General features: G+C 43.8%; 1 protein-coding gene across 1 annotated transcript in view; it reads right to left on the bottom strand.

Moving 5' to 3' along the window:
* The window catches only part of LOC144933776 (leucine-rich repeat-containing G-protein coupled receptor 5-like), a 142411-nt gene that overhangs the window by 56261 nt on the left and 62243 nt on the right, over positions 1-23907 (bottom strand). The window contains exon 5 of the mRNA XM_078858881.1: positions 2887-3102. Coding sequence (XP_078715007.1) covers positions 2887-3102 — 216 coding nt within the window. The remainder of the gene's footprint in view (positions 1-2886; positions 3103-23907) is intronic.

The following is a 23907-nucleotide window of genomic DNA, read 5'->3' as shown; positions in this document are numbered from 1 at the left end:
GTCTTTGTTCGATGGCTCGCCAAAAGCTGCTGCGAGGATGTCTCATTGCTCATTCGAGCAAGCAGTCACTCTGAATGTTTGTAGTCCACTGGTTTGTTTATACACACAGCTTGCACGTGAATAAGAATTGTCAAGTGTATAAATGTTTGGTCTCTTTTTAACTTACATGTTTTCAGTATTTAAGTGTGTAGAAATGTACACTACGTTTGTGCATATGATGTCGTTTTTTATGTGCCTCCGTAGAACCCACTACATGTGTATCGAGCGAGCATGTAACGCATGCACACGTAAAGTCTGCACGTTTACAACCATGCTGCATATATGTGTATCCGTTATGTGCGCAGAATATATATTGCGTGGATTTCAATAGACATGAAGTTCAATAAAATTTTATCGCCACTTAGGAGGTTGCAGAAGAATTGAAGTAGATAAATAAACTGGACTAAATGGCATTGATGCAAATCTTATCAGTTTTGCTGCAGTGGTTTTAGGAGCCCCACTCGTCCTGCTGTTATATTCTTCTTTGTCGTCCTCCAGCCTTCCCGGCTTGCTGCGACAAATCAAACACTGTCCCAATTCACAAGCAGGCAATGAAAAAAAAAATACTCCACCACATGGAGCACTGCGATTTCCAACCGGCCTCATTAATTCTCGATCCAAAGCTCGAGAGAAGTGTGTAAATGCACAAGTGACAGATGACTATCAAGCACACGCGTATTTATGCATTTTCCAGGATTCGGGTACGCTTTCATTCCACCACAGCAGCGTCGCTTAAGGCCATATACGACTTTTACAGTCCCAGGGAGGATGGTTAAAATGATTGGATTAGTTTATGACTTATTGAACGGGATGGTTTCATGTGTTTGAATAATTGAAGGTAAGCCTCAAAGGGCATCTTTTAGAGTTCCCCTGGAACGTATATCAGGCTGATGTTGGTCTTTTTCGTTGATATTAATTACCTGCCATAGATCTGTAGAAATGTGTCTGTCTGCTCACATTTGGAGACAGTGTTTGTTTTCACATTTGACCCTGACGAAATCATGTTCAGCCGTTCAATCAAGTTTAATTCCATTACTAGACGCACATAGAGTGAGAGTGGTACATCCAGGGAATGTGCGTTTGTGTTGTTTACACGTCCTCTTCAAGTTTAGGACAAGTTATGGCATTGGGAAATGCCATAATGGGAAAAATAGATGTTCATGGAAATGGTTTATGTTGTTGTTTTAATATCAGACATATCGTATCAAACCTCGATCGCAGCATTTGCTCACACTTAAATAAGCAAAAGTGTTGCTTATTCAAGAATATAATTTAAAAAAGCTTACTGCAATTACATTTAAATGAAGTTATTATGGTGACATATAAACAGCCATCCATTAATTGGCTGAAGATATTTTAAGGACTGCAAAGCTCGGGCTATCTTCCAACTTGTCTGTGGTTCCTCAGCAAGTCTGAGATGCAATTTGCATGAACGCTGCTATATAAGACTGAACGTTATATTATGCACCACTAAAACTAAACGATTTTATTACGTTGGAGAGCGACGGCAGTGAAACTTTTTAGATTTGGACGCGATCACCGAGTGGAGTCCAAAACACGACGTCCTGGCTGAAGATTAATTCAGTTACCTCCGTTGATTTGTTTACGCGCATCACTGCTGCACTCAAAGCAGCGTGAGTGTGATGCTTCAAGATACATTTTTTACGTCCATTTGCTGTATTTACTCCGAGCGCTTGTTTATTTTATTGTGCAGAAACAACTCTGAGGCCACCATGACGAATAAATACTAGCATTATAAATATCAATATGTGTGGCGTATAATTACATTAACTTCATGTTTCAGGAATTTGTGTTTTATAGTGGGAAAATATAACTGCGTGTGAACGAGTATGCAACTTTTGCGGAATGGCGATTTGAACTGAAATTTGGACAAAAACAGCTGCCAAATCGTTTCCAATAAACAAAAATTACTATTAACAAGCAATTCAAAAAATAAGGAAAATGTGAACACATAATCCAATATACGTACAGATGGGAAACAGTTATAATAAACTACAGTTGTTAACATGTTTTTTGTTTTTTTTGCTTTGTATGACCAACAACCACGTGAAAAGAAATTGTAAAACACGAGTAACCGGCTTGATGCCCATATACAAAGCTCTAGCAACAATCGTAACATATTTAGCTGTTTAACTTAACCCCCCCCCCCCACGCCAGCCTCTGTCCACACAACAGTATAAAAGAGTGCACCACAATCGATCTGCAGGTTGCATATGGTGGGATAAAAGGTGGGTATTCCCACCTCCTCCAAGACATCTGGGAAAAATAGCTTCATAGCTCATAGGATTCTTCCAATGTAAATATATATTCTGATTCTGAAGATATCGGAGAAAATTAACCTCTCCCTTGTGAAGATCCTTCTGACAGCAGTGGAATGAGCGAGCAATTTCAGGGCTGCACCTTTACCCTCACACCATGAGAGGAACGACTGAAGCAAAAGCTCTGAATACGAGCCAATGAGATGGTATGGTTGGCTACGTACGGTGCGAAAGAAGTTCAACATGCATACATACATTACACAATCTGGGAAGCTTTCGCCATTTAAACTATCGAAGTATATATGTTGAACTTCTTTTGCACCACATGTAGCCAACCGTGCTAGCGTCGCACCCTTGCCTTCTCAGCCAAGGGCACGCACCAGATGCCTGAGCCTGTGGTTCCTCTTGTACTGAGCAGAATTATCACTGCGACGACACAGCATCGGTTGGCGTAAAACTAACCTGGCTCACGGCGACGCGGGAGAAGACAACCTTGCACCTACGGGCCCGCTGGCAAGAGTGCGGTCACCGTGCGTGTGCGCGAGCGAACCAACGCGACGCCACTCACAGCACGACGAGGCCGGAGAGGTTGCGGAAGGCGCCGTTGGGGATGTGCGCGATGCGGTTGAGGGCGAGCGTGAGGGCCTGAAGGGCTGGCAGCTCGTTGAGCGGGCCCACGGGCACCTCCGTCAGCGCGTTGTCGTCCAGCCACAGGTGGCGCAGGCTGGCCACGCCACGCAGGCTGCCCGCCGGCAAGCGCGTCAGGTGGTTGGCGTCCAGGCGTCTGAAGGAGGAAGGCAATCCCAGGTCAAACGGGGGAAGGGGGGGGGGATTCCGTTCACAATCAACTCTAATCGTTTGCGAATTTTGGCATCTTCCGTGCCATTCCAAATAGCGAAAAGGCTGCCACCATTGAAGGTGCTCTCTTTCACGGATGAGCATAGTCTAGTAGGTTCGCCGTAGGTGATGATGTTGCAATGTGGTTTTACTCAACCGGGTACATTTTCGAGTAAATTTGCCAAATGTGCCTGTGAACACCTTCTCCCGGGCCTACATCAGGAGCTCATAGTTTGATTGCTAATATGGAATTCAATGTTCACAATGTTATAATTGGCAACCAATGGAAATGCATGAAGTGAATTAAATGAAGTGTCTGTGCAAATGTTTTCTCGTCAGAGTCAAACCTGGTAGTAAGCATGGTGCTTGCCATAAATGAACCACAATACCTTGCTGATCTCGTCAAGGAACATAAACCATCACGTGAACTCCGGTCATCCTCACAACGGCATTTAGCTAGCCGTCGAACAAAGGTGGTCACTGCATCGCACGTGTTCGGATGTGCTTCTGTGGCTGTCTGGAACGCTCTTCCTTCCGATATTAAGAATCCACTGGAGCTATGCACTTTAAATTTAGATTGAAACATCACTTTTTTTTCGAACTGCTTTTTTGTGGTTAACTTGTTGTTCTTCCTCCCTACCGACAATTAGTATAGTTGGCTACGTACGGTGGGAAAGAAGTTAAACATACATACATGTGCTCACAGTGGCGACATTCAGATGTGAGCCTTAAATAAGCCACCGCATTGACATGAGGCAGCCTTACGTTGGGCTAGCACATGATATCACTGACATTAATGTGCCGTGAGCTGCCAGCCACGCATTCAGTGCAGTGAGCTCTGTGCGTTCAGTATACGTGTAATACGGATCACACTGACGTGTTTTACATTGAAATCAGGCACGCTGAAACCGGCTTTTGAGGGCTGGCGCAGCATGCTTCTCTCCGATAAGTCGGCTACCTGTATGAATTTCCCGAGTTAATGCATTCTGACATCTCGTAAAAAGTCTGAGACATTTGGAAAATAATCCATGTTATCAGAAATTCCGTAGGATGTTGTCGTTCGGTTTTAAACGTCTCCGCACTGACATCCACATCCAATGGTTTTATGCATCTGGGGATCCCACTGGCCCCGACTGCCTTGAATAGTAATGAAGCGTTTCGGCCTCCAATCTTACTCAGAATTAACCTTTGGCATATCTACCACACGAGCTCACATTCTTTGAGAGAATGCGCCTACCGTCCGCCACCCACGTAACGACGGTTTATAAAATATATACGTTTGTTACATTTTTATGGGACTGTGTGTGTATTTGTAACAGCGTAGCGCTACAATCCCAGTAGCCCGTGCATGATTGGGCACCGTGGTGGCGAGATGTTAACTTCCTCGCCTGGTATACATGCGGTCGTGGGTTCGATCCCGACCCTGATGCATGTATATTTTGAGTGTGCATGTTCTTCCCGTTCGTTTAAAGCAGTAGTTCTTAACCTGGGGTACACGCACCCCCTGGGAGTGTGAGATGCCCTTTCTGGGGGTGCGAGGCGTAGTCAGAATTTTTTTAGAAGGTAAATCATCGAAAACACAAATTAAGCACGGGCACGTAAGTACAACTACTTTGTTTAATCAAACCCTTATGTACTTATTAACATGATACATTTTTTTTACGATTGAGAACCAAAGGGCTGCAAGGTGCAGTAAAAGTTAAGAAGCAATGGTTTAGACTTTTAGAGTATTTGGTTGCTATACATATTCACGTGATAGGCCACTTCGTTAAGCTATCATTTGTGGTCACATCGCTTCTGAAAAAGAGATGTATAGCTCAGTGAGACTTTCCTGTTTGTTTTCAATTTACATTTACATTGAAAACAAATGTGTCAAATGACATTGGAACTTCTCCTCGGCTTTCCCTTCGTCATCTCAGGATTAATTAAATGCCTGGTACAGGGTGTGAACATCAGCGCTGGGGATACAAACGTGGCTCGGTACGGTGCTGACCACACTACTGCCTCGTTTACCATACCAGCCTTAATAAGTTCTTCCTGAAACCAATTGATGCAATTAGTCTGCATGTCATATTTACAGTGTGTGTTCACATAATTCAAAACGTAACTGCATCCCTACACCTGGTATGTGTGCATGAGCGTGTGAAGTTGTATGTACAGGACAACCTCCCGAATCCAGACTCCAGTAAGCCAGAATTATCAGCAAGCTGAAAAAGGGTACCAAAAGAAATCAATGAAAACACATTAAAAAAATACAGTGAATGAAAATAATCCCAGACCAAATTGCCGATGGGATGCTGAGTTGGGATACAACGTTCTGCAGTCAATCCACACGTGGTGTAGCTCTAAGCTCATCATGAATTAGATAAGGTCATCCCATATATGCATTTTATGTAATTCGCATTATTTTATACATAAACAAAAACACCTATGCAGCCTTCCAACTTTGCTTCAAGTGGCTCAGATGCAGGTTTGCTAACGAGGGCCTTCAGAGTTTACCTGTCATTTGTGAACTAGATTCATTTATCCAATATGCACAATTAGGCAAGCTCTCAATTGCAACTGGCCCTCTTTCAACGTGTTTTAATGCTTACGTCTGTCCATCCACGATATTATTAATGCTCAAATGCAATCAGTTGCACAAACAATGGCATTACGCAGACCACGGGATAACTTGACAAACGTTTGGCCATCTCTGAACATCATTCAATATATTTCTAAAGAAACCGGTTATATTTTCCTAGTTGCTTTCAACACTGCAAGTGTAATGTCTGTGTAGACCATCGTGGCAGCTTCCAATGCAGGAGCCTTGTCACCCCCTTTTACCGGACTTTTCTTGGAAAGCCCTTCACTGTATTGGGTACGGGGGTTATGGCCAAATCAACACGGAAAGGAAAAGTGCCAGCACTTGCATTTATAGAATTATAATTTTTAAACCCTGTGATCACGTACCGCAAGTGTGAGAAATGCAGCTCTGAAGGTACTTATTGTTTCGAGTGTATTTAATGCTTTGTGCTATATTGTACCAAATTTAAAACAAATCCAAATTGTCCCAATGGTCAAATGTGTACCAGGCAGTGCTTTGCTCTACTCTCATTCCTGAGCCAGTTTTGGAATTTCCACATTCCTATGGTTATTTTGGCAAAGAGCATTCTATAATTTGACCAATGTTGACTATTGAGAAGCGATGGATTAATTCAATGCCCAACTGAATATGACACCGCGGTCAGACCTGTACATGACCGTGGCTGCATGCCAATTGCCTTGCTGCTACGAACGCAGTCGCACAACGTAGCACCGGCTAAACCTGTGCTGCAGCATTGGACATCTTAAAAATTGTAACATAAACGACATTACACACAAGGGGGCATTGCTTATTTTAATGAAAAAGCTGTGGTGTTCGAAAGAGGGAATGGGATGGGGGAGGTGAGGTGGGTGGGTTGTAACATCTTCCGTCTCATACTCAGAGACAGGATTGATTTATTGGAGCAATGCCTGATTTTTCCAGCCTTCCCACATAATTTCAATCACGAGTGTGTCTCGGGGAAGGGAAAAGGGAGCCAGGTGGTCCATTGGCAACATAACCCACAGCTGAGCAATTCCCTTTTATGGACCGTGCAGGTAAACATAGGGCCGCGCATTTTCTCCCAGGTTTTCTCAGGCCGCGTGGCGATGGGAAGGCACATCGACACTTGCACGTCACCTTTGTGCGAACGTCACCTATCTGGCAAGAGATGTGTCGGCAAAGATATAATATTACCCGTCTCAGCAAGATGACTTAGTGGACTGGATTAGCAAGTATTCCGGCGCGAAAGGCTTTAATCAAATAAGCCACCATAGCAATTTACTCTAACCACAAATATTGGATTACAGTCTCATTAGAGCCTATGAAGTGCAGTGTTAAACGTATTAATTTATTATTGAGCACATACCCTTCCTGAAGCGATGTTGCTCAATATTGTTAAACAATTTATCATGTAGACACGGAAAGAATCGAGGCTAGTTAATGTGACAAATATATAAACAGGAACAGAGAAATGGCATTTCAATAACCGTTAAAAATAACTAATTTTCCCCTTGGGTCTGGAATATATTTTGTAAAAAGTACACAGCAACGAGTTGTGGTGGGTTCAGAGTAATCTAACAGGTTTCTGATGATGAATTGTGGCGATATTTTATACGATTCCACACAGCGGTCAATTGCAGCTCTTGACAGTGTGTTGGGATAGGCCTCGACAATATTCAGTTATACACGTTTTCAATGTGCACATTCACCACCGTAAGCTATTCCCTATTCCCTGCCTGATGATGGCCTCCTTTTGTCTGAGCCTACCCTCTTAAGCCACCTGTAGCTGCCATCCACTCGTGCCTTCATGCACCTTGAATTCCACCCCCTGCCCCCCCCCCCTCCCCCTCTTAGCTACAATTTTATCGTAGATTTAGTTTTTAGTTACGTTCCGCTTCGCGTTATATTTGCTATATTTGCATTTTAATTTTCGTAGATTTGTTCAGTGTCCATCAGGTGTAGTTATCACAGAGTGGTACTACAGAAGCCATCACAACGCATCATTGCAATCGGTTTATTTTCCACCCAAGAGACGTGGAGTCGCTACATAATGTAGGTTCATCAACTCAATTGGCAAAGGTGTCCTGAGGTTGGCCTCTTGCATCATCTTATCACAGGCCTCAGTGGAAGGTGAGAACATGCAGATCGTTGAGGATTTGTGCACAATCAGTGATCAATGCATTCAATAGAGTGGGTTGTGAGAAGGCATGGTTATGTGCGCTATGGTTTTTGTAAAAAGTTCCTCTCACAGCAAACGAGATGAAAGCTGTGATGATGATGAAGATGGTGATTTTGCGAGAATGGTGGACTCCTGGATTGTCACTGCACAGGAATTTCCTTTGGAGCTTGTGAAAGCACAATATATTGTGCACATTACAGACACTGAATATATTTGCAGGGGTGGGCAGTTAGATTTGAGTTTCACAGCCCATAAACACCCATTAATTGGCTGAAAACATATTAAAATTAAAACCAAATGCAGGATCCTCCTAAAAAAGTAATACGACTTAGTGTTGCTTTCCTGGATAAATAAGTTAACTCCTATTCTTAGAATCATTAAAGAAAATGAAGAAATAATAAAACAAAATGGTTTAAAAGTAGCTGTTTAACTGACATCGCTACAGGGCAAATGCTCACTGGCATACTAGGCTATGCATCTGAATGGTCTCTAACCCTAATTGGCGTGACGCGAGGGTGAGTTGATGAGTTGGTGGCCATGTCCAGCTGAGAGACAAGCGGGAAAGCAAAGGCAGCTTAATGGGGCAGGGTAAGGGGCCCATGAGTGGACATGCTGGCGGTGTGCAATCACACAGCTCCTTAATGAGAGCTGGCTCCTTCATTTCCCATTAGTGGGTCAGATGAGTGAATGGGCCGTAATAACAGGATTGGGTTATATAACTGCTAGTTTGTAAGTAGACATAATTAACATCTCTGGGGCCTCTGTAGTTCAGGCGTACCTTGCACAGTCGCATTTCCTTCACGTGAGGTAATCTGGACCTGACCACAGATAGTAAATACCACTGCAGTTGCAACAGCCTAAACGCCTTCACCCAAGAATAATAAAAGATTAAGCACAGGTCTATACAAATACAAATTATGTGCTGATCTACTCATGCCTACACAAGCTTGTGCTACATGCTTTGTAAGTAATACATTTTACAATGAATCGTTACGAAACGATAATATATGTCAATGCCATAACTATCTAAACTCGAGTTTCATTCTATAACTATTAAACATTATTACAGTGCTACCTTTTAGTGCTGGTTATTTTATACATATAAAAAAACTACTTGGTGTATTATGTCTTTGAACCAACATGGATAAGGGTAATTAATGTGAGTGTTAAATGCTTCCATATATAGCCGTGTAACATAGCAAGATAGCATAATACATTACCGATACATTCCTTATGAATATGACATGCACGATTGTCTGTGCGATATAGGGATGATGCTCAACTGTACTGCCACAGAAACAGCAGAGGCTTTAATAAAGTGTAAATAATTACGCACAAGTGACACATTCCCCATTGACATGGTATGACTATGTTCAGTTATGTGGATCAGATGTGGAATGAGTCACACTCTCAGCAGGGTAGCTAAGGGAAAGCATTTGACCGATACATGTCGTATTTTTTAAAACGTGTTAAGAGACTCTGTGAAGCTGATGTGCAGCACTCTCACACGAAGGAAATAACAAATTGTGTGGCTGATTAACGTCGTTGGGTTTGAGCCACAATTCCACCGATGTAAAGGTAGCCAAAATATATTACGTCAAAAAAAGAACGATTGGCAGAGGAGTTGTATACTCAATCTCAAACTATTCGAAACTTTTAAAGTGGCTTGGCATGAGATAAATTTGCCCATGTGGTATAATTAATTTTACTTAAAATGTGGCTTGAAGGAAAGGCCTTCAATAAAATGAGGCCCACAATTCAGTCAGTGGACATTCCCCACACTACTGACGATGATGGTGTGTCGACTTTTGAATGCCATTGTCTTGAGGGTTTATCTATCTCTATATCTCTATCGCAGATTACTTTCCAAACCCAGAGGAATATGCATGAGCCATTAAAAAAAATCTGAAATTCTACTATGTAGACACAACTTGTATGGTGAACTGCAGGCACATATCTGGAATGATGCACATATGTGCTTGCTTACAGGTGTAAAAAAATGCACTGGAGCAGTGTAATGCCAAAAGTCAAAATGTGGACACGATGTGTATGTGTATGAATGTGTGTGTATAACCTGGGTATGTCTTGTGACGTCCTGTCAGGGAGCCTTCCACACTGCATGTGGCTTCAGAGTGGACCTGGCCTGGCACAAGTGCCCTGGTGACGTCACCGCCACTGAATGGCGGCTGTTGTTGTAAATGTGTGTGTGAGCTGTGGCGGAGGGGCACATTGTGCCACCAAATAGGTGATCCGAGTTCGATTCCGGGTCAAAGATAACATCAGTGGCAAATATCTGAACTGATCCTGAGTCTCCGCAGGAGCCCCCAGCCTTATATGAGTACCTGGTGCAGAGTGTAAACATCGGCACTGGGGAGATAAAGGCGGCCAGGCGTATTGCTGACCACAACAGCAGCAGCTCGTATGCAGTGCTGCACTTGATAGGCGCTTGCTAACCGCACTTACTCCAACAGCCTATTAAAGGCTACAGGGGGGGATATTTGTCTTGTGTGGGTGTGCACATGTGTGTATATTTAAAGTATGAGTTAGTTTCCAGTTTGAATATTTGCCAGTTTCCTGAGCTGACTGTTACACATCCCCAATGGGATAAACTGCCACAAGGAAACATTTGTCTTTGGGATGACATCATGGGCACGTCCTCTTCACACAACAACAACGACGACAACTATATTGGTCATTTAACCCTAAGTGGCAATGATATCACCGCAGCCGCGGTGCCAGCTCGCACTTACCACTAAGCGGCGGTGACGTTCCTACAATGCCTGCGCCAAGCATAAGCCACAACAACGTCAGGTGGTATTGTAAGGGTCCCCTGACGTGAGTTAACGGGTCAGATACTGGTAGTGCGATTTAGACAGATGGTTGCAGCCTTATGAGAAACTAATTGCAATCCCTACCACGCTCGCTCCACATAAGCTGATTGGCACTCTGTAAACATGCACACATAACAAACACATTCCTGCCGAGGGAGCTGGTAGGAACGTTGGGTTACTCGGTCAATGGCCCAGGGTCAACGGCGGCGTGGTGTATTCCGCAAATATGCCCGACTTTGAGGGCGGGCACAAGCCGGCGTGAGTAGGTTAAACGTTGAGTTTTATAAGGGCACCACGGGGTTACCAGCCCCTCCCCTCCCCACCCAACTCCACCCCTCGCACCCCCCACCCAGCCCCACCCTCCCCACCCAGCCCCTCCCCAAAAAATGCCAAGGAGTTGAAACCTTGGATAACGTTACCCGGCCAATAAATAGAACACTACAAATTAGACCACACCTGATTTTATACATTCACTACCTGTACCATCAATGCATGTGTCACATTTTCATAGACAAACATATATATGCCTTTTACAGATAGCCACTATGAGCTGGACAATGTATTCGCTACATTTGTGTTACGTGAGGATGTGTTTGAAGGTCGAAGACTCCACTTTGGTCACCACACATTCCAGTCAAAGTACCAGATCCACTCTGTGGATACGATAGTTCTTCCCAACTAATCCATAACAATCAGGACACAAAGTCCCCAAAAACCCACAGAGGTGGTTTTCAATTTTCACAAAGAAGAGAGGTGAATGCTGATTTTCCACGTGAAAATGCAATGGCAGGCTAGCTGAGATATAGAACGGGGGAGGGAAATACGCTTAACTCAATTGGATGGAAACCGATGAAGAATTGTGATGAAACAGTTGAGGGAATGTGATGGAAGGGTGACTGAAGGTTGAATAAACAGAAGGAATGAGCACATGTGAGTGAATTACCTTGAATGTTGGCAGTGTACAGGTGGACACTAAGCACAACAACGTGGGACACCTTCATTCCAGGCAACAACATGGGACAGCTGTTTAACACCAACGGGTATAAAACACATGCGCGCTTGGATGTGTTCCTGCACGTCTTGCTTAATAGCTGTCCGACCATGAACGGCAATACTCGCAACACCGAGCCGTGCTTCCGTTAGAATGCCCGACTTACAATAAAAAAAGTTAATATAGTTAAATTCCTGGTTGGGGGTGACAGGCCATATAATATCTTTGTGGTTGACGAAATTAGGACCACTCTTTGTAACGCCAACAGTGCTTGTCACATGACTAGACTGCCCTCACCACAGGAATCTTTCATTTCCAGCACTGACTCAGGTTTCGAAAGGAGAGAGGAGCGCTGCTCTAGTGCTCGTATTGGCGGAGATGCCCTCTGCATATGACTCGTGAAGTAAACCTTCAGATACAAAAAATATATATCAACGAATATTTCAACGTGTTGTAGAAAAAACCCGGATTTTTGCCGCGGTGCAATGGTTGCAACACCGCGCGTGCACGCCAGATGTTGCCGCCAGTTACACCTCCCGGCAGCGGACATTGAAACGGCAGTGCGGGTTGTTCTTGAATGCCACCGTCAAACCAGCAGCATGCAAATGGGACACCTCAGTTCGTTTATCGGCGGGTCACGTGTGGGCACTCCCACCTCCTGTAAGATGTCTGGCCGGCGTGGAAGAGTAGGCCAAAAACACGCTCCCGAGGGGCTCTCTAGAGCTCCCTCTAGCGGTGGGCCATCACATGAGCGGTGGTGTGAGCTAGCAATTTGAGGACTGCAAATTTTACCCGTTAACCATAGAAAATCCAAAGCGTACCAACGCACCGCGATGTTCCCAAAAGCACGGGGGGCCCATAACCCAGCACTGCAGTGACTTTTCACAAACAAACCTTGGGGATTTAAACAGCTGCGTCTGTCTGGCTTGTGTGTTCACACTCATCTTTTCCACACCTCCCCCCCTGCCCAAAGACCGTAAGCGAACCACTTTTGCCCCTTAGTTTGCCGAAGTGATTTAAAAACCAAGGATGGAGATTCGCTAAATCCGTTCACGCCCTGTTAAACTGCGGGCGTGCAGAGCCACTTTGTGCCACTGCACAAGTCTTAGGCCATTGCATGAGATGAACTATAGATGTATAAATATTACCAGAGGTCACACCAAAGTATAAACAAATCTATCAATGTTTTAAAGTGTCCATTCAAAATATCCTTTATAGTACATATTTCGCACACTCAAGCAATGAACACGTGACATTGTATTGCACATTTTCATAAAAGCGACGCAGTGCTAAACTGCACAGAAAACAGTGGTGAGTGCCTCCGATGAAGAGGGTCATATTATATTTCAGGAATGTAATGTATTCCTTGCAATCGCTGCAATGTTATATCTTTCGGGATATCATCATCATCGACATCCGCGATCAATCCACCGCTAGATTCAGGCCTCCGCAAGCCGTTGCCATCGTTCACGGCACCGCGATGCAAAATAAACCACCGAAGCAGCCTGCACCACTCGCTCCATCGCATTGGTGGGGGCCCTTCCTCTCGGGAACCTTTCCATTCCTTGGGAGCCGCCTTCGACATTATTCTCGACCGCCGGCAGTCACGATTCCCAGCGAATGCAGCAAGGGGGGTGGTTTAGAATCTCTCCACTTGTTCGATGCGTGCGGCGAGAGGGCATGCGAGGGGGACCGCGTGTATTGGGAAAGAGTTCACGGCACGTGGATTTGCAACGACTGCAATGCCCGTCGCTGTAATCACGTGCCGTGAAGCGGATACGCCACTGCCTTGCTTCATTAATGCGGCTGCTTTGGTGGAGGCTGGCGGCTTGTGCAAACCAACAAATGAACTCGGGACGGGGGCGAGGAGCTCGCAGAAGCACAGTTGCTAATGTAAAACAACCCCTTAGGGCCCGCGGGCTGCAAAAAACATGCTCCTAATTGCCGTACATTGAAACCATTTTCTCCGTGACTATTTTAGTACTGCCGCGTGTTTAAATTGCTGAAAAAGTACCTGCACACCGAAGTTTCCGCATACTTTCGTAATTGAGTGACGGAACGCCGAGACATGATGTCCCTTGCCGGATATATGCGCACTCTCCGTCTGAAATCAAACTGCGATGCAATTCCTGCCGCGGTCATCATGCCGCGCGTTGCGTAATGCGGCATTTGGGAGCGTTCTCAACTGCACGGAGCCAGCACACGTGTGAGTGGAGAGGCTGGCTGCTGCTTCGCTGGGAGATGTGGAGCGAAAGGTGTTTTTGGCAAGGATGGGCTACATTTGTCATTCGGTTGGGTGGCGAAAGGAAACAATGTGATGGAGCTTGCTACCAAGCCACATTAAGAACAAACAAAAAAACCTCAAACTACAAAAACACACGCGCGTTCTTTCTCACCCCCACCCCCTCCATCCCTTCTGCAAACCGCGGAAGACTTAGCAGAGCAAGCTCTTTGGAGTGCCCACGTAAATTGTGCCAGCGAGAAAATATTCTGCCGGGGGACTTTACATACAAACCATGGCCACTGCCATAGCAACCGCCCGCGAGGAATCTTTTTGAAAAATGCATCAAAGTCAGAGTTCTTGCGCTCTGGTAACGCACACACCCAGAGAGGCATCCTTCAGCAAACAGATGCCAGCAGCAGAGCTACATTCCGATAATCATTTGAGCACGATGACGTTCCGTCACTTGCCTCGTGCACAGGGCAATTAAAGTTAAGTTTGATAACTCTCCTACAGTCTGCTGGCAAATTGTTGTCATAGTCGTCGTTGTTGTAGTACAATGAATGTTGAAAGCAGATGAGTGAGTGTTGCAAAGGTGTCGCTTGTATGGAACATACTCGAACAACTAGCAACACCTACCACGTCTTCTGGGAAACCCTTTGAGGTGGTGTAATGTTTCCTTTCTGCCTCGGCGATGCGAGTAATTGGAGAAGATTAGAGGGGCTGTATTATAATATTTGCATATTTATTCCACATTAGTAACATTTATTGTTTTAGGAATTACATTATTGTCAGACATTACTTTCCAACTTATGGAATTACATTGTTCTGTTATATATATTTTAAGTATAATGTGCATATAGATATTGGCGCTTGTGTATTTATGTATTCTTGTGTACACAGTCATTATCATCGTCGTCAGCCATGGCGAATCAACTGCTGGATGAAAGGTCTGCCAAGCTGCTATCATCGTTTATGATCTTGTAGTCCAACAATCCCCCTCCAGCACTTGAACACGAGCTGATTTTAACTGCTCCATCTCCGATCACCGCGTGTACTCTGCTTGTGTGTACATGCATTGTAGATGCGGGGAGCGCTACGAACCTGGCCAACACCAATGACGAATATCTGGACCGGTCATAGGCCTCCCCTAGGTCGACTCAGCCTCAAATGAGTACCTGGTGTGGTGTGTAAACATCACCACTGGAGAGACAAAGGCGGCCAGGTGCGGTGTTTGCCACCCACCCCCTCATAGGCCGTGCCGGCCTGCATAGGTGCTTGCTAACAGCACTGGCCCCAACAGTCTGTTCAGGCTCTATGGGGGATATTTCTATTGTGTGCGATGCATTATATATACAACAGTCTTCGTGACAAATTTCTCTACAAATTCATTAATGATCTGATTGATTTAGCAAAACTGTAAAAAACTTAACTTAATCACACACTGCTGTGCTCAGTGCCTCTGAATGTAATACATTATCTTCTTGGTTCTTTCGGTAAAGTCACGTAGAAGGGAAGTAATAAAATAATAAAAATAAAACATAATAAAACAATTCTCACGACGTTTCGGCCACAACGCAAGTAGCCGTCCTCAGGCGAAGAATGAAACACCACCAAGCTTGGAGCGTATATTTAAGCTGGGTTAGAGGGGGGGAGGTGGGAAGAAGAGCGCCTAGACAAAATAATTTGCATATCAAGAGGAATTCAGCATATGGAAAATGCGTGGGAGGTGGGCGGGGGGGGGTTCCAAATCAATACTATGCCCGTGCATTATGCAGGATTAGCAGCATCAAAGGGGGGGGGGGGGAGGGGGGTAGCATTAACAAAGGAAAGGAATGTTAATAGTATGTAGCTGCAGTTACTAAACAACCACGTAAAAAACTAAAGTAAAAACTGCATAACAAACTAAAGTATAAACTACATAGCATCATCAGTGTATTTACTATACTCTACAATAAGCTGGGTTACTAACAGTAAGTAATACATAAAACATTCTACGTTGTAAAAAATTATATAATATGCTTCCATCTAAACTTTATTCTCTTACATCACACGCGTCTATACCGTACTATATACTGCCATAGACAAACCCAACATTAAATTACATACTGTATTGCTATAAACCACCTTATACATTTTAATATAACACTATGTATTATTCTACCCACCCTAATGTGTATCGAAATGGTTTATTACGTCCTTCCAGTGATTGCTAAGCCAGAATCCATCTTCTCGGTTAAAATTGTCTCTGTGTTTGTATATGTGGATCGCCTCATGAACGAATCTCTCATGATAGCCAGATGGCTTGCAGAGAACCTCTGTCTTGGAGAAGTCAATGTCATGTGAGCCCACTGAGTTGTAACAGTGATCTGCCACGGCTGAGGTGTTTGTCCTACCGTGTTTCAGGTCAGCTTTATGTTCACGGATGCGGTCCGAGACATGTCGTTTGGTTTCCCCAATGTAACTGCTACCACAGAGGCAACTTAGTTTGTAGACACCAGGGTACTGTATGTCTGGAACCACATCTTTTACAGACGGTACCAGATCGCGGATTTTATGTACTGTGTTGAATCGGACAATGAACCCATAGATATCGAAAATTGTTTCATCTGGCTCTCTGGTTCTCAGTGGTTAAAGATAAAAATATAAAAATACCAAGGCAATTTTTGTCCGTGACTAAGATTCGGTTATTAATGTGGACATCCGAAAATCCTATGGGCGCTTCAGCCTGGCTGCCATCTACGCTTGGCAAAAAAACTGCATTAGATTTAGTTTAGAAAGCTTGTGCAAACACTTACCCTGCTTAGGCCACGAGCAAACCCCTGAAATCTGAGAAATGGTTTAAATCTTCTCACGTGACATCCCAAGAGTAAACACGCATTTGGCTGTAAATCTCTGTGGCGTGATCTGATCGCCTCCGTTGCTTCCCGCAACGCATTTCGTTATCTTTGCTCTCTTGAGGAAATGTCATTGTCCTACACCAGGGGTTGGCTCCCTGCGGCTTCGGAGCCGCGTGCGGTGGCTCTTTAAGGAATGCTTCTTGACGTTGGTTATTAAATTTTGAGTTTTTTTGACCGATTTCGAAGAAAATGGATCTTCTTGTTATTTTGGTAGCTGACCCCTGTCATACACCAAAGAAAAACCGATTTTAGAAATGTATACTTACACAGCCATACCCAGTTGTTTCCACACAATTTTTTTTTTTACACAAACATGCATTCCTAAGATGTAATTAAGCATTGAACACATTTTTAAGGTGTATTAGTGTTTTAACTGTACATATTTTACATTTTTGATCGAGGCGTTTGAAATTTGCCCTTGAGAGTGTTTAGCTGCAACTCCGATTACTCTGCGTCGCCAAGTCTCAGTGATTGCCTGCTGAAACGAGTGGTGCACATTTGCTGCTTTGCAGTCTATACATAAGAGACACCCAGCGTTGACTTCCCCACAAAAGTGGTACCGAATGTACGACCACAGAAGGCTTATGGGTTGTGTCAAACCCCCAACCAGAATCTGAACTCGCAAACCTCTGATTTCGAGCCGCTCGCTCAACAACTGAACCAGCTGACCACACTTATGATGAAACATTATTGTATTTTACAAGCTTTATGTCAGTAATTTGGTTACATTTGATCATATGCTTGTTCCAGTTCTCTATCACAAAATAAATATTGGAGCATGTTTGTATGTTCTCAACTGGCTATAAATGAAGGACTTCAATTATCAACCCTAAACATTGCTTAACCTGGTTCTTGCAAACATTTCATGAATTTTAAATCCTCAGATTATCTCTCACTGCATATGGTGTTTTTGGAGATGTACGTATGTTGAACTTATTTTGCACCAAACGTAGCCAACCGTTATAATCAGAGGTACGGGGAAGGACAAGGCGTGTGTCATGCAAGTGTTGAGTTTGTTTATTATCCCACAGTGGCTCACACCACAATTCTATTGCCATTGCTATATTTTAAGGTCATATTAAACGCAGCAGGCTGGATGTTGTTTTGTCAAACAGCAGGGAGCGCGCCATTAAGAGCTGCTTCGAAAGCCAATGTAATCAAATCAAATCCATACTGTTTCCGCAAAGGCTAAAGACCAAGGATATTTTCAACATGGCCACTGCTCATATTTGCTACTTTGCGAATGTAATAAAAAAAACATTGGCAGGTTCCTTCAAGAAAGAGATTTTGGGCCAGATATCGGGCAGTGAGAGAGAAATGTAGAGGTTGTTTTAATGACCGTTAAATCTGATTTGATCTCACTGCAAAATCACAGCCACCAAGCATGGCTTTGCTGCTACCTTAACACAATGCAGCTTGGCATCCAAATTTTTGGTTTCCTGACACATCTGCCTCCAGGATGTTGATCGAAGTTCCGAAGCCAGAAAAACATCGGTGCACTCCCTGGAAGGGTGCCACACATGCAGACAAATGTTGAAAAAGTTAAAGTGCCCTTATTATTCCTGGGATATCACATAATATGATTGAAGTTTGTGGACACGGCAGACTACCAAACACTTTATTTTGAGATGGCAAAAACACAAGTGGATCCACACTTGTTAATGCACTGAAACGCCAGCTTGTATTTCTCTATTCACTACTGCATAATCCCTTAAGCAAAATAGACATTAAAAAAGTATATATACCTTATACATACCACATGTACAGTGGGAACATTTGTCAAGGTACCCGCTATTCAATAATAGAGGGTGAAGCAGTCATGCCTCTATGTGCCCAGGTCGCCATACAGGCTTCCATTATGGCTATGAGTTGAGAGGAGACTATGAATCGGAGTTTCAATGTCCAACACTCTTGGTGGATGCACGGGTTGCCTCAGCAGTCCCATTGTTTGGCTTGACTTTACGTACGGACGTGCCCATTCCAACAACTCATCCTCCCTCGGTGTGTCCATCGCCAAGAGGGTATTCATATGCACCAAGAAAAAATGCTGCAAGAGTATTGAAATCCACTTCAAGGGTGCGACGCTTAATTTTGTTCGCACGGTGGGTGCTTTTACAACCCACGAGCAAAGCAGTTGTCTGCTGACAGTCCCAGAACCACTGGGCATGTTGAGTTGGTTTTCATTTTTTCGTGGAAATTGGGTGCACCAAATTCACGTCGCGGCAGGGAGCAGTTGACGGTGGGAATTGGGGTGATTCGTAATGGCATCAGCACGCTCGCCCCCTGAACCAAAAGACTAAGCCGACCAACGAGGCGATCCCTATCTCACAGAGTTGTTTCTCGTTGTTGTTGTTGTTGTGGAAAGGGACCGTGGTTATCATCGACCGGGATTTGAACTCACGGCACATGGACCACGTGTGCCCACTACTTTGTCATAAAACCTCATCGGATATGAAACCATAGTATGCACTGCACAGAAAGTCATTCAAAATTTCGTCCTCATGAAAAGGTGAAAACCAAACTCCTACGCTATCTCCAGTATTGATTTACTGCAGTTCCAACTGTGGACATTGTAAAGTGAAGTGCATTAATATCTACTCTAAATGAGCAACAATAATCAAACGTGAATTGCATGAAAATGCAACAATTACATTAAATGCATATTTGTATATATATAATAGGCAATGTGTTTACAACACACGCTTGCAAACCACTGTCTAAGCAGCATCGCCGAATCAATTGCCATCAATTGTTCAGGTGCAGCAGCGAGCGTTGAAGATTGTTTGTTGCATGGCATTGTGAGGCTGGATGTTTTGTATTATTTTAAAACAATAGGAGAGCATAATATGGGTGTTTTTGTTGTTGTTGTTGTAGTAATGTAGTTACATTCATTAATGATGTTTGCCCGTGGTAACCAGTGCCGCACATGGTGTAAATAATAGACGAAATGCAAAACAGCCGACGCTCGCTTTCCTAACGAGAACCCAGCACTCCATCACGGGTCGCGTGTCCCTGCACGAGCGGGTTGGCATGGCTCAAATGCCTCCTGTCTGATGCCAAGTGGTGCATAAACAAGGCAAGCTCAAATTCACGCAAAGTGCCGGCGTGTGAACACATTCCAGGAGGCCCCCACCTCTGGATGGCAGTGTGAAGAGTGCCCTTGATGCACAATGCATCACCTGCCTGTCGTCAGGGAAAATGCATTGCCGCTGTGCGTCAGCGCCAAAGCTAATACCACGGAAAATATTTATCTGAAATTTGGCAGAGGCAAGTGTCGATTAATCTTCAAATTGGTCAGTGGGAGCCGGTCATTACATGAACATGAATATCCCAGGAAATATGTATATCACAATCGCTCATGGAATGATCTGGAATGTGAAAAGCATTGACAATGTGCTGTTCATTGCCCGTGCTTGTAGATGATGTTCAATGCCGAGAGGTTCACATCGGACATCAAGCCTTGCTGAGATGGCTTTTACAATTCAATCGCTTTTATGGGGTTCTTGTTTTTGGCTGTAAAAACGCAGCGCAATTTCTCAACCAAAGGCTATTTTTCAAATAACTACCATATTTTATAGTCTAACTTATTTGATAGTTTTGTGTTATAAGGCAGAGGTAAAGAGAATAAGAGTTGTGTTTTTAATTGGACGGTTGCTTAAAATATATTGGTATCGCTTACTTGAAAAGGAAAATTAATTTATTTTTATTTATAAATGTAGAACAATATGACACCTGTTTCACTTTTTTATGCCATTGTTACTGATTTAGGAAAAGAAAAAAATGTAATCGGTATTATATAAAAAAAGATTCATACGATTCCAGGAAATTATTTTATTGAGAGTACTAAAAAGGAGATGTAAATGTACATTTCCATAGCAATGTGATTGCATCAGTGGTTACGCAATAGTAGGATTGCCCACACGTCTACCATTGATTGTACACGTAGCACTCAAAACGTTGTGCCCTCCGTGGCTCAAATATTCCTTGCCCCCTGAGACCGCTAAGACCAGTTGCACGTACAGGATATGACATATTTATATTATGGGCCTGGTGTTGAGGCTTTGGTGGAGGAGTGCCGTCGTCGGTAAGGATCAGTGGCAATCGGCGTTGTCTCGGCGCAACGTTTGTTCGGCATGGTGCAGAATGCGCCGGAGTTTCCCCTTGAGGATCAACGAGCTCCAAGATCCCGATGGCCCCAGCAGCTCCACTATTTAAGGGTGCCACGGTGGCTACATGTTAACTACCTCGCCTGGTATACAGGAGGTGGTGGGTTCGATCCCGACGCTGACGTCTGTTGTATTTTTGGAGTTTGCGTGTTCTCTCTCTCTCCCCGTGGTCACGTGGATTTTTTCTCCGGGTCCTCCGGTTTTTCCCTGTACATTAAGAAATATACGCTTAGATTATTGGGCTGCTATAAATTTCCACATGCTAAGCCACTTCGTTGAGCTATCCTTTGTGGCCAGGTCGTTTATGAAAAAGTGCATTATAGCTCAGTGGGCCTTACATGGCAATTTCACCTTGGTTCATGGTTAATTTGGCCCCGCTGGCAGAGAACACAGAGACTCCCTACTTCAAGCATTGACTTAATCATAATTTTTTACCACTCATGGAAAATAGACACTGGTTAATATAAAATTACCACAAAAACTTGCCAAAAAGTTACAGTAGTTTTGTCATGAGGTCAAACTCAACGGACCCAATTAACGTAATTATGTTTGGCCATCACTCCAAGGTTTCATTGTGGAGTGACAGCGACAATCAAATTTAATCTGACCCACACTCAGCATTTAACAAAACACTCGCAACTGACCCTGCACAAAGGCACACCTGTTCGGCCGCGACTCGTGCCACGATTGCGGAACGTCACAGAGAATGGATTCTGTGCTGCCAACGACGGTGGCGGAAAGATTCTGTGAATACGAGGACACTTTCCGTCATCATGTGAAGAATGTTAATCACGCTCTGAGGGTGAGGCTCGGGTGGGTAGTGCTGAGAGGGCTCGGTGTTCAATTCGCACAACAACAAAATAAACAAACGTGTGCGTATTTGGCGAACCCCTCTTCCATGACTTTCTGTTGTTGCAGAATTTCCGCGCGCAATGTTTACGGCAGATACTTTTTTGTGTCTCTCTCAAACGTTGCGGCAAGCACTGGAATGGACCATGTGTGCACCAGAAGAGGATGATGGTGATGAAGATAAATGATGTGATGATGTTGATTCTGCTGCTGATGGCAATAGTGATACCAAAGATGCAGGGCAAGTAGTACTCATGGAATACCCTTAAATTGCTTTTAAGAGCTTTTGCATGTGGAATGAAAATGCAGTGCACAGTATCAAGAGAAACCCCATGCTTAAAAAGTAGAACATGTAACATCCACACAGATATATTCACGAATCTACTTTCTGTACTGCCTTCTCCTGGCCACCTTGTGGCACAGAAGGTTTTGAAGTTTCGTACGTTTCTGCGTGCTGGATTGCAGGTGGAATACCGTCTGCGGAATTTCCTGCTACAGCTGGAATATCCACAAAAGCGTGAAACCAAACTCTCCATGATGCGGCCCACTATCTCTGGATCGTGGCTTGCAAGTGCCTTCATCTGTAAATGAAACGATGCAACGATCATGGAGTAATGTTGCTCCCAACAATGTATTGGTCAGTGTTGTTCCATCAATCGTGAGTTGCACCACCGAGGAAACACATGGGTCTGCAAAATGCAACTTTGTTGAACGTCACTTTAATGTTGTTGTTGTTGCACACTGCACATCTCGGTGATTGATTGCATGACATTATTAATTTGGCTTATCATGAGAACCGGTAAACACAATTCTACTTCGTGGACTATTTTTGATCTGAGGCCATGGATATGTTTACCAATAACACTGATATGCACTCATCTCAGTGCTCTTCTCGTTTCACGGATATTTCCGTGAAACGCTTCTAGAAATAATCGCCGTCATGGAACATTGCGATGGGTCGGCAATGAACAACTGCGCTGCCACACCTCTGCAGTGTCTGCCACAGGATGTTGCACAACATTTGAAGGGCGCAACGAGTTGTCGCGTTTGAAGGCTGCACAGACCTGACGACGTTTACAACGGCATTCGTGAGCATTATTAAATCACTCAACGTCGATCACTGATATGTCACTGTACTGAATCTGTTCTTTTTGTGTGCACATTATTCCCTTGGTATTCGCGAGGGACACGTTTCGGAGCAAATTTAACGATATTGGGCTATGAAAAGCTCTCTCTTAACTAAATGCTTAAATAAGCTATGAAGTACATGAACAGTATCATAATACCACAACAAAATGTGTTGGTTATAATTAACATAAAGTAAATACGAATAAATATAAAAGTATTAAATATTAGTTTATAAATGAACTTAACTTAAAATGTGATGCTGCTGCACAGGAGCATCATCATCACATTCTCTCTCTCATCACTTTATCTCGTAATTTTACCTCGTCAATTTATCTCATCTTATTCTCCCTCTCTCGATGCGGTCGTGTCGAGTTTCAGACCCAATTCATGGTTAGGCAAAATAGCGGTAAGCAAGTTCGTGAAGAACGAGGGGGTGCTGCTTCGCTACACTCATCAGCTGATTTTCCATCAAATGCAAACGTTGGAACCAGTTAAAATGTTCTGTTGAGATTTCGGAAATGAGCCACTCCTTGATATTATTTTTTACTTCTGGTTATTTTGAAAGATTCGTAATTATACACACGCGTATTCAATTGATTCACAAGACAATAGTGTATCTGTACACAGTCGTGCATACTTTTCTGCTAATGTTCATGTATGTCATCATTCATGGGCGGGTGGAGGTGTCTCTACACAAGATTTATGAGAAATCCCTTGCAGTCTTTATTGCCGTACAAAGAGAACAGGTAATACCAGTAAAGAAGTGTTTGTGTGGAACCACAACACCATGTATATGAATCCACTCTCTGAGAAACACTCACTTCACATTAAATGCCCATAAAGCCTTTCACAAATGACAACTGTGACACATTTGCGATTACAGAGAGGAATGGCGTAACTAGCCGCGGCTCAACTGCACAT

Source organism: Lampetra fluviatilis, chromosome 8, assembly GCF_964198595.1.
Source record: "Lampetra fluviatilis chromosome 8, kcLamFluv1.1, whole genome shotgun sequence".
NCBI classification, from domain to species: Eukaryota; Metazoa; Chordata; class Hyperoartia; order Petromyzontiformes; family Petromyzontidae; genus Lampetra; species Lampetra fluviatilis.
The sequence above is the reverse complement of the archived record's forward strand: the minus strand, read 5'-3'. Positions and strand labels throughout refer to the sequence as shown.